This window comes from Anguilla anguilla, chromosome 2 (genome assembly GCF_013347855.1).
Source record: "Anguilla anguilla isolate fAngAng1 chromosome 2, fAngAng1.pri, whole genome shotgun sequence".
Lineage (NCBI taxonomy): Eukaryota > Metazoa > Chordata > Actinopteri > Anguilliformes > Anguillidae > Anguilla > Anguilla anguilla.
In genome coordinates this window covers 33,775,872-33,788,168 of record NC_049202.1, presented here as the reverse complement: position 1 = coordinate 33,788,168, position 12,297 = coordinate 33,775,872, and the positions used below count along the sequence as shown (strand labels likewise).

At 51.9% G+C, this 12,297-nt stretch overlaps 1 protein-coding gene across 1 annotated transcript in view; it reads left to right on the top strand.

Annotated features, from left to right (window-relative positions):
* Positions 1–10,933, top strand: part of LOC118218199 (retinoic acid receptor alpha) — a 62,442-nt gene extending 51,509 nt beyond the window's left edge. The window contains exons 4-8 of the mRNA XM_035400696.1: positions 2,683–2,843; positions 3,301–3,477; positions 4,120–4,324; positions 4,977–5,135; positions 8,323–10,933. Coding sequence (XP_035256587.1) covers positions 2,683–2,843; positions 3,301–3,477; positions 4,120–4,324; positions 4,977–5,135; positions 8,323–8,528 — 908 coding nt within the window. The 3' untranslated portion in view covers positions 8,529–10,933. The remainder of the gene's footprint in view (positions 1–2,682; positions 2,844–3,300; positions 3,478–4,119; positions 4,325–4,976; positions 5,136–8,322) is intronic.
* Positions 10,934–12,297: the final 1,364 nt, after the last annotated feature.

The window sequence follows — 12,297 nt, the reverse complement described above, 5'->3', positions numbered from 1 at the left end:
CACTCTCACACGCAATAACGGTGGACAGCACACACACACGCACGCAGACAAACACACACAATAACGCAGGACAACACACACACACACACACACACACTCACTCACTCACACACACACACATACACACACACACACACGCACTCGCACACACACACACACACACACACACTCACACACACACACATACACACTCACACACACACACACACACATACTCACACACTCACACACACTCACACTCACACACACACACACACACTCAAACACGCATACACACACTCACACACACTCACACACACGCACCCAGATGAAACAGAGGCAGGCCCTTTTCCCTCTCTCTCCCTCCCTCTGAAGCTGGGCGGGTGTTGCTCGTGGCGCTGGGGCCGTGACTGATGGCCGGGCCGGGCTAATAGTTCTTTAATGACTTCATTAAATTGTGTTGCGCGGCTTATGATTGCGCTGCCAATTTGTCAGCCGGGCTAACGTCTGCGCGGCGCGGCGCGGCGGCCCCGCTTTCTGTTTAGGAATTTATCTGCCGTCTCCAGGGGCCCCTAACGACGCCGGAGACGCTCAGGGGCTCTGACGCCTGGGAGAGAGAGAGGGGAGCCTCTCCGTAGGCAAGCGTGACTCCGTTCGGGGATGGGGTGGGTGGGGGGTGGGGGGGGAGTCTATTGTTTACATATCGTCCGTCATGAATTATTTACTTGAAGGTACTCGCGAAATATTCGCGCGGAAACCGGCGGAAGCGCCGCAGGGGTCTGCGCGCGCGGTTGTGGTTTGTGTGTGTGTGCGTCTGCGTAGCGTAGCATAGCCATTGTTGGCGATTTTGTGTATGCATTTGTGCTTGTGTGTGCTACATGGTAGAATGAGTGAGTGAGTGTGTGTGCGTGCGTGCGTTTCTGTGTGTTTTTGCGCATACATGCGTGTAGTATGTGTCTTTCTGTGCATGCGTGAATGTGTGTGTGTCTGTCTGTGCGTGCGTGCGTGAGTGTGTATGGGTGTATGTGTGTGTGTGTGTGTGTGATAGCTTGCTGTTCTTTTGCCAGCGGTCAGATGACATGCTGACCATGGGGCCCAGGTCCCCCCCCCCCCCCAGACAGACAGGCCTCACAGCTGATTAATGAACCCATCTACAGCATGGCGGCGGTGCCCCCCCCCCACGCCCCCCCTTACCCCCCCAACGCCTCTCTGGCCCTGCGCCACCCTTCCGTCCAGAGCAGTCCGGGGGGGGGGTGGGGGGAGTGGAGTACACAGGGGCAGGAGATAGCAGCCCAGCGCCCCCCCAACCCCCTCACCCCCTGCTCCCTCTGTGAGTACTGCTGGGAGAGGAGGACTGGGCCTGAGAGAGAGAGAGAGAGAGAGAGAAAGAGAGAGAAAGAGACACAAGAGGGAGAGAAAAGAGGAGAGGAAAAGGGTAGAGGAGATGAAAGGGAGGGGGCCGGGAGTGTGGGATCAGCCAGGCCTTTTAAGCCATTACCGCTTGGATATTTGTCATATTATGTTATTAGATTAGCTCGGGGTCCTAATGAAAGCAGCAGTGATTTGTCAGCGTTATTAACGACTTCGTCCCCCACCGCTATTTGTCAACTGCCTGCAAAGAGCAGGGGGGGGGGGGGGGGGCTTTTCTGTTCTAATCTTGGGGGGGGGGGGAGGGGGAGGGCAGGGCAGGGGGGGTGCGGGGGAGGTTGAGGATGGAGGGGGAAAATAACGTTTGTGTGTGTGTGTGTGTGTGTGTGTGCGCGTGTGTGTGCGCGTGCGTGACTGAACCCTGATGGCGGTCGCGATGATGACAGCGGTGGCGCTACAGTAATTATGATGGGGGGGGGGGGGGGGGGGGTGGAGGGGGATGGGGGTATAAATCTCAGTTCATCTCCACGGGCTATGGCGTCTCTGCACATTTTTTTTTTCATCTTTTTTTTTTTTTTTTCCCCCCCTCTTTCTTTCCCCCGGCTCAGCACCACACAGATCCCCGCCCCCCCACCCCCCCACCCCCCTCTTCTCCAGCAGTTTTCCGCTGTCAGATCAAAGCCGTTCCACATTTTCTCAGCCTGAGTTCCAAAGCCTCCAGCTTACTCTCTCTCCCTCTCTCGCTCTCTCTCTCTCCCTCCCTCTCTCTGTTTCTCTCTCTCCATCCCCATCCCATCCTCCCCCCTTTCCTCACCAGCCATACAGTGAGGAAAGGGGGGAGGATGAGATGGAGAGAGAATCTGGGCCCTCTCCTTCTGCCGCCACCCATCTCCTCAAATCTCTTCACATCTCAAACCTCCTCACTTCTCAAATCTCACATCTCAAGTGTATTCACATCTCCTCAATTCTCACATCTGATCTCAAATCTCACATCTCAGATGTATTCACATCTCCTCACATCTCAAATGTATTCGCATCTCCTCAATTGTCACATCTCATCTCAAATCTCAGATGTATTCACATCTCATCACGTTGGCCTTCCTCTGCCCAAACCACAGGGTTACCGTACGCTACACGCCGTCTGTCCAGTAGCTCTTGTTTCTCCTCACAGCAGCCCAACTGAACCCAGGTCCATGCTGCACACATGCTGGACTTGGACCCGGATAAAGCTTGTAAACTTGGACGTACCCAGCAGGCGTTGGGTTCTCGCTCTCAGGAAGCGGCAGCTCGGTAACCCCTCCCCTTTTTTTTCTTCTCTTTCGCTGTCGCCCACAGCCGTGCGGAACGACCGGAACAAGAAGAAGAAGGAGGAGAAGAAGCCGGAGTGCGCGGAGAGCCACGCGCTCAGCCCGGCCACCGAGCAGATGATCGAGAGGGTGCGCAAGGCCCACCAGGAGACCTTCCCCTCGCTCTGCCAGCTGGGGAAATACACTACAGTGAGTCCTCCCCGCCACCGCGGGGCGCCGTGTGCTCCCGAAAGAGACGGATCATAGCCACGTTCCACAATTCATACTTGCGTACTCCATAGGATGCTTAGAAGTACGGACGTGGCCGGCATATCGGTAACGTTTATCCACGTTATGCTCTTCCTAGAACTCCTTGCTGTGGTACACTACCTGTACACAGTCCATAGAAGAAAGAAGCACACTGACCTAACTTTACTGGCCATATGTGATTGCACTGAGTTTAGTTGCCATGGTAGCATACTGTATGCAGCTGGGTATGTCACCGCTTACATCACAGTTAATTCTGAGTGTATTTTCGAGTAGCCCCTCCTGTTTGTCTGTCCCGCGAGCTCCCCTGTAGGGTTAGCGTAAAGTACGGGACGAGGAAAGCTGTTTCCGACCGCGGACCCCCCTGACGCCATCCCTCCCCCCCTCCCCCCTTTTCCAGAACAACAGCTCGGACCAGCGCGTGGCGCTGGACGTGGACCTCTGGGACAAGTTCAGCGAGCTGTCCACCAAGTGCATCATCAAGACGGTGGAGTTCGCCAAGCAGCTGCCCGGCTTCACCACGCTCACCATCGCCGACCAGATCACCCTGCTGAAGGCCGCCTGCCTGGACATCCTGGTGAGGACGCACCCGCCCGCCTGCCCGCCACTCGCCCCGCCGCCTTTCGCCCCGCCGCCTTCCGTTAGCGCCAGGAGGTCACGTGATGCAGGAAACGTGACTTCATTGGCCTCTCCAGGCTTCCTTAACGCTTCACTCGTACCACACCGTGTATTCACTTTTTAGAACAGTTACGGACGGGTGTTACAAGAGGCAAATTAGAGCACCGAGCAGAAGACACTTGGGCTTGGTCCCTGGTGTTATGGTATTACGACGCGCTCCTGTTGCTCGCTTTGTATTAAATTAGGCGTGTGCTCTGCCTTTTTGCTTTGTGCTGAGCGTATATGTGTGTTCTGTGGTCTGTGCCCTACTGCCAATGCACTTTATTGTTTTCATGGTGCTAGGAGGTTTAATGATTGACTCTGGCATTGTTGAGTGTTCACCCCCGATGGTGCACTACGTAGTGAGTTGCTCTGGATAAGAGTCTAGCGTGTTGTAAGATGGTCGCTGTCCTGTATCTAACGGTGGCTGGCACGGCGGAGGTGGTCGCGCGCTGCGTCCCCTGCCCCTGTCCCCGCCGCTGTCCGGACTGCTGAGAGAGAGAGAGAGAGAGAGTCCGCCGCGCTCTTCCTAACCCTCGCCCGCCCCCCCTCCGTCTCTCAGATCCTGCGGATCTGCACGCGCTACACGCCCGAGCAGGACACCATGACCTTCTCGGACGGCCTGACGCTCAACCGCACGCAGATGCACAACGCCGGCTTCGGGCCGCTCACCGACCTGGTCTTCGCCTTCGCCAACCAGCTGCTGCCGCTGGAGATGGACGACGCGGAGACCGGCCTCCTCAGCGCCATCTGTCTGCTCTGCGGAGGTACTGCGCTCACAGATTTCTCACAGATTCACGGACGTGGGTGTGCGCATGCAGGGACACATGAGCACAACAAAGCAAGCGGTTTTTGGGCTAAAATAATTCTGGGGAGTTTACAAAATAAGTTTATAACATGCTATGAAACTTATTTACCACAGTATCAGAAAATCGTTTCATATTTGTCATTTAAAAAGTACAGAAAGTTCTAGATTTTTGTTCAGTCAGTGTTCTTGTGCAGTCAAATAAACGTATCATTGTTTGTTCAAATACTTTGATGTCCCCAAGACATATTTTGCTATGCATATTACCCGTAAGCCAGTATTTGCCTGGTAAGTCATCTTGGACGGTCCATGCTAGTAAAGTTTTGTCATTGATAGCACTGAGCCTTAATTTCAGTCGACTGTATCTTTTCAATCTGTCAAAAAACCTTTCATTTCGTGAACGTACTTAACGCCTGAAATATAATTTAAACGGATACATTCCTATTGAGTGATTTTTAACCCCCAAAAGTTTGAGAACGGTGCCATCTAGTGGTTCATGTGGATAACAGCGCTGAGCCTGAGAAATGCACAGAATGAATTGTGTGTTGTCCAGCGGTTTTGAGCGCCGTGCTAATCGATTGACGCTAACCTGGAACCTGCGTGCGTTTGTCCAGACCGGCAGGACCTGGAGCAGTCGGAGAAGGTGGACGTGCTGCAGGAGCCTCTGCTGGAGGCGCTCAAGATCTACGTGAGGAATCGGCGGCCGCACAAGCCGCACATGTTCCCCAAGATGCTGATGAAGATCACAGACCTGCGGAGCATCAGCGCCAAGGGTGAGAGACCGCGAGCGCGGAGTACCCCTCACGCAGTATAGCCCCCTCACACTATACCCCTCACGCAGTATAGCCCCCTCACACTATACCCCTCACACAGTATAGCCCCCTCACACTATACCCCTCACACAGTATAGCCCCCTCACACTATACCCCTCACACAGTATAGCCCTCTCACACTATACCCCTCACGCAGTGCTAGCCCCCTCACACTATACCCCTCACACAGTGCTAGCCCCCTCACACTATACCCCTCACACAGTGCTAACCCCCTCACACTATACCTCACACACAGCCTGCCCCACACTTGTTACCCCTCACACAGCCTACCCCACACACTATACCCCTCACGCACTGCTAGCCCCCTCACACTATACCCCTCACGCACTGCTAGCCCCCTCACACTATACCCCTCACGCACTGCTAGCCCCCTCACACTATACCCCTCACACAGTGCTATACCCCTCACACTATACCCCTCACACAGTGCTATACCCCTCACACTATACCCCTCACGCACTGCTAGCCCCCTCACACTATACCCCTCACGCACTGCTAGCCCCCTCACACTATACCCCTCACACAGTGCTATACCCCTCACACTATACCCCTCACACAGTGCTAGCCCCCTCACACTATACCCCTCACACAGCCTGTCCCACACCTGTTATCCTTCACACTATACCCCTCACGCACTGCTAGCCCCCTCACACTATACCCCTCACACAGCCTGTCCCACACCTGTTATCCTTCACACTATACCCCTCACGCACTGCTAGCCCCCTCACACTATACCCCTCACACAGCCTGCCCCACACCTGTTACCCCTCACACTATACCCCTCACACAGCCTGCCCCACACCTGTTACCCCTCACACTATACCCCTCACACAGTGCTAGCCCCCTCACACTATACCCCTCACACAGTGCTAGCCCCTTCACACTATACCCCTCACACAGTGCTAGCCCCCTCACACTATACCCCTCACACAGTGCTAGCCCCTTCACACTATACCCCTCACACAGTGCTAGCCCCCTCACACTATACCCCTCACACAGTGCTAGCCCCCTCACACTATACCCCTCACACAGTGCTAGCCCCCTCACACTATACCCCTCATGCAGTGCTAGCCCCCTCACACTATACCCCTCACACAGTGCTAGCCCCCTCACACTATACCCCTCACACAGCCTGCCCCACACCTGTTACCCCTCACGCACTGCTAGCCCCCTCACACAGCCTGTCCCACACCTGTTATCCTTCACACTATACCCCTCACGCACTGCTAGCCCCCTCACACTATACCCCTCACACAGCCTGCCCCACACCTGTTACCCCTCACACTATACCCCTCACACAGCCTGCCCCACACCTGTTACCCCTCACACTATACCCCTCACACAGTGCTAGCCCCCTCACACTATACCCCTCACACAGTGCTAGCCCCTTCACACTATACCCCTCACACAGTGCTAGCCCCCTCACACTATACCCCTCACACAGTGCTAGCCCCCTCACACTATACCCCTCACACAGTGCTAGCCCCCTCACACTATACCCCTCATGCAGTGCTAGCCCCCTCACACTATACCCCTCACACAGTGCTAGCCCCTTCACACTGTACCCCTCACTCAGTGCTAGCCCGTTCACACTATACCCCTCACACAGTGCTAGCCCCCTCACACAGCCTGCCCCACACCTGTTACCCCTCACACAGCCTGTCCCACACCTGTTACCCCTCACACAGCTTGCCCCACACCTGTTACCCCTCACACTATACCCCTCACACAGCCTACCCCACACCTGTTACCCCTCACACTATACCCCTCACACAGCCTACCCCACACCTGTTACCCCTCACACTTCACCCCACACCTGTTACCCCTCACACTTTACCCCTCACACAGCCTGTCCCACACCTGTTACCCCATACACTATACCCTTTACACAGCCTGCCCCACACCTGTTACCCCTCACACAGCCTGCCCCACACCTGTTACCCCTCACACAGCCTACCCCACACCTGTTACCCCTCACACTATACCCCTCACACAGCCTACCCCACACCTGTTACCCCTCACACTATACACTTCCCCTGTTACCCCTCACAGAACCCATCCCACTCCTGTTACCCCTCACACTTTACCCTTTACACAGCCTGCCCCACACCTGTTACCCCTCACACTTTACCCTTCCCCTGTTACCCCTCACACAACCTACCCCACACCTGTTACCCCTCACACTATACCCTTTACACAGCCTGCCCCACACCTGTTACCCATCACACTATACCCCTCACACAGCCTGCCCCACACCTGTTACCCCTCACACTTTACCCTTCCCCTGTTACCCCTCACACAACCTACCTCACACCTGTTACCCCTCACACTATATCCTTTACACAGCCTGCCCCACACCTGTTACCCCTAACACTATACCCCTCACACAGCCTACCCCACACCTGTTACCCCTCACACAGCCTGCCCCACACCTGTTACCCCTCACACAACCCATCCCACACCTGTTACCCCTCACACTTTACCCTTTACACAGCCTGCCCCACACCTGTTACCCCTCACACTTTACCCTTCCCCTGTTACCCCTCACACAACCTACCCCACACCTGTTACCCCTCACACTTTACCCTTTACACAGCCTGCCCCACACCTGTTACCCCTCACACTTTACCCCTCACACAGCCTACCCCACACCTGTTACCCCTCACACTATACCCCTCACACAGCCTACCCCACACCTGTTACCCCTCACACTTTACCCTTCCCCTGTTACCCCTCACACAACCCATCCCACACCTGTTACCCCTCACACTTTACCCTTCCCCTGTTACCCCTCACACAACCCATCCCACACCTGTTACCCCTCACACTTTACCCCTCATCTGGTACACCTCACACTTTACTCCTCACACAACCTTACTCTCACGCACCATACTCCTCACTTGCTCTGCATCACATCGTGTCGCTCATGCGCTACCCATCCGCCAAGCAAAATTCTGCGTTCTCACACATGATTTAAAAATGATGTGACTATACAAAGCCCTTACTTGCAATGTGTAATTGATAAGTTTATGTACACAGTTACTTGACTCTGAAAGCAAGCGAAAGTGAAGGTGTTATTTATGTGAGTTTATTGAGTTGATGTCGTTCCCCCCCCTCCCTGGCGCAGGAGCGGAGCGGGTGATCACCCTGAAGATGGAGATCCCGGGCTCCATGCCCCCGCTCATCCAGGAGATGCTGGAGAACTCTGAGGGCATTGAGAGCCAGGGGGCGGCGGGGGCGGCGGCTCGGACCAGCGGGCCCCCCCCCGGGAGCTGCAGCCCCAGCCTGTCGCCCAGCTCCGCCCAAAGCAGCCCGGTCACGCAGTCGCCGTAGCGACGCCCGACTCGGCCCCCTCCCACTCGCCCTGGACAGCGCCGTCTCCAGGAAGCACCACTGTGTTCCCCACGCCCCCCCCCCTCACCCCCCCTGAAACTCTCGCAAAGTCCTCAAAGGCGTGGCCTCAAATTAACGAGGTCTCCTTTGGGGGGGGTTTACCCTCTAAAAAAAATATACAGTAACACTGCTGAATTTCTAGACTTTCCACCCCCCACCACAAAGCTTAAGACTTACAAAAGCAACTGGAGCCGTCCCAGGCCAAGATGTGGAAACTGTTGACATGGCAGGGACAGGCGGAAAGGGGATGGACGGACAGCCGGACAGACAGGCTGACGGACAGACAGACACTGGACACTGGTCCGTCCTCTGTGCCCGCCTACAGCCAGGACTGAACAAAGACCACGGACAATGGGTCTTTTCTTGTTTTGGGGGGTATTTTTTTTGTTTTTTGTTTTTTTCTTTTTCAACTTTGAGACAGATTTTTTCTTACGAAAGATATATAAATATATATAAAAAATAAGGAATGACTGAGATTTTGAATTGTCCGAGACGGAATATGACATCGGATGGAATGACATTTGATGGAACATTTTTTTGAAAAGTTTTCTCACTGTTTCCGAGATTAGATGCAATTGTTTTTTTTCCTCCACTGTTTTAATCCTTTCATAACCAGTGATTATTAACAGAGAAATGTCCAGCTGGCATTGTTTTATTGGAGCAAAGGAAATCAGTGCATTAAAGATGTTTAAAATACAAATGTAATTTTCACATGTGCACAGGGGAAAAAAAAGAATGGGATAAAATATATGATTACACAAACTGTTCCAGGTTGGGTTAACTTTTTCTTCTAGGAGGTATTGAAAAGAAGATCATCTTTAACCGGTCGTACGTAAAGGTAACAGGCTCTTGGCGAGAAAAAAAATAAACAATGAAGAGTATCTTTATTAAGGTGTATTTTAAGTAGCTTCAGATCATGTATATATGCTGTATTCATTTCTTTAAACTATGAAGAGTTTAGCCTTCACTTGATTTTATTTTATTTTTTTAAATACTTTTTTTTTTTTGTGTTTTGTTTTTAGCTTTTGTTTAAGAAAGTCATTTTACTGCACATTTTACTGAAGGAAATCGCATTGTTGTACTGTGTAGGCCATTCAGATATAAGGGACAGACCTATAGAAATCACCACAGGGGACAACCGTCACTGTTTACAGACCCAAGAGAACAACCCATGTTCACTTCACCCTGAAATCATTTTTTTTTTTTAAAGAAAAAGGTGGGCACGGATAGGCGGAGGGCGCTGTCACTCAGACGAGAACGCTTGGTTTCCACGTCCGTCTTGTCACACGTGTCTCGGGCAGGAGGTGAGTTTTGGGGTAGGGGCTGAGTCGCGCGTTTCCGATGGATGGGCAGCGATGGGAAAGAGAGAGGGTGAGGAAATAAAAGCTGTGCTTCTCTTCCACTCGCTCCACACATCCGTGGGGGGCCAGAGGAGTCCTTCGGGCGTTCGGCTTCTTTTAATTCGCCTACGCGCCGAGCGCAGCTGGAACCGGTGCGTTCCGCAGAGGAGGAAGATCGGAGACGTGCCGCGTCGCCTGTGCGGTTCACGATGAAGCTTCCTGGCCAGCAAGTGTGCGCGCCCGGAACTACAGAACCCATGGCGCACGGGTGACCGGCAGCCCTCCCCTCGAACCCTGCCTCGAGGAAGTGACATCACACGGGTCCTACACCTCCTCCTGCTCTCATAGGCTACTCTCAATGGGTACGTTTATTACTTGGAAGTTATTCTGCATTCTTATGCAACTCCCATTACTCACTCTCAGTCTGGCGCACGCACGCACCTACACACACACACACACACAGAGCTGCCTCAGGAAAGAATGGTTTTGTCCGCGGTCCCGGTTCGGTCGAGGAGGCTTCTCGTTCCCGGAGAAGCGAGCCGGGGGCCTGACTACATTCCTCCCCCTCCTGGTCACACTGCGACACTGTCACTGGCCCCAGGGGTTCATCAAATCAAGTTCTCAAAGGAGTATACAGGAAAGGGAGTGCTTTGGACAGGAAGTTGTCATCTAGACAACTCGCGCGAAAATAAACGCGACGATGGCCCAGTGAGTCACCCATCTGTATAAACTATGATTGTGTTTTCCTTTTTTTTTTTTTTTTGTTTTTTGTTTTTTTGTTTTTTTGTTTTGTGTTAATTTTATTTTTTTTATTTGGGGGTGATTCCTCAGCTGCTTTCAGAGGCCGGGACTTTGCTGCCTCCAGTACAGCGCACAATTTCTCTCGTTTCTCTCACCTGGAATAGATGCATACACCTCCAGTTTTGAAAGACATTAAAAACCTTGTTTCAATTTTGTCTGAATATCGAGCGATTTGAAAAAGAAAATAAACCAACATTTATTAATTACGCATCTCCGCTTGTTTTTTTCAATGCATCAGTGCAACCGTTGGAACCAACTGGATCGGTTGCTCCTCCCCTCTATAATTATGAGCATACACATTTGTTTAATATCCTCATCTTGAACTGGTCTGTTCGTAGACATGACCATTCATTTGTTGAATCGGGTGGTCCACCGTAGCAGTACTTGGCCAAATGGACGACCACGAAAAGGCTTTTGCTTAATGGCTTTTTCTGAGCTGCACACAATGCTATAGACTGGCATTCGTTTATGAGGGTGTGAAGCAGTTTAATCTACTGGATGGTGAATTAAGTAAACGGAATATTGCAGCATAAAGCTGTACAGAGCACAGGTGAAGTCAGGATTTGATTCTGGACAGTATCAAATCAAATCAAATCAAATTTATTCATAAAGCACGTTTAAATGCAACCCACGTTGACCAAAGTGCTGTGCAGGCGGATAAAATCACAAAGTAAGAACAAATCGCAGAATAAAAACAGAAACACAGAGTAAAAATCACAGAGTTAAAAAGCATCAAAACACACGTATAGGCAAAATACAGTAGACGGTACGCGTCGCTGCACTGAGAAGAAACGCTTTAGCCCCATGGCCTTACAGCACAGCAGGCGTTCGTTGTTACCAAGCACCTCACTGATCACTCTGATAACACAGAATTCACCTGGTGTTTTTGGGTCTGAGTAGGTTGTTGATTTTAAGGTGGCCTTCAGAACCCTAGTTTGTGGTCTGCATACTGGTATGTACCTTCTTACCCATCGGATAGTTAGTCAGCTAGGCCTCTTTTTTAAAATTATTTATTTTTTAAAAAGTAACAGTACAGTACTTCCAAGAAAACAATTATTTAAAAAGGAGAGTAGATAGTACCCTCCTTTCATATGTTTTGCTTTCTTCACACAGGTAGGAAGTAGAAAAGGTAATGGACAGAGAAGGGACCACAGCTGAAAGTAAAATGGCAGCGCATTGAAATCCGGCCTGTGCAGGGGGAATGGAGTAGGGCTCGAGAGTAGGTCGCTCCACATCTCACTCAGGAAAACATTTTAACTAGCCTTATTGTATCCTCCACGATGAATATACTGCAAGCAGCAATATATTCTTCCAAGTAGCTCATACTTATTGTGGCACAAATGGTCATGGTATTTGAACAGTGTGGTTTGATGTTAAGGACACAAGCAGACGGAGGGACAAGGACGCAAGGAGGAGTGCACTTTGAAAGGATCTGAAAGCAGCTCAGAGGTCCTACTACTTTTCATTCTTGCCCTGCAAACAGGGACTGATTTAGACACGAGACACCAGATGCTTGGAATCTATGGCCAATCGGTGACATGAATCAACCAATGAAACATCAGGAAGAA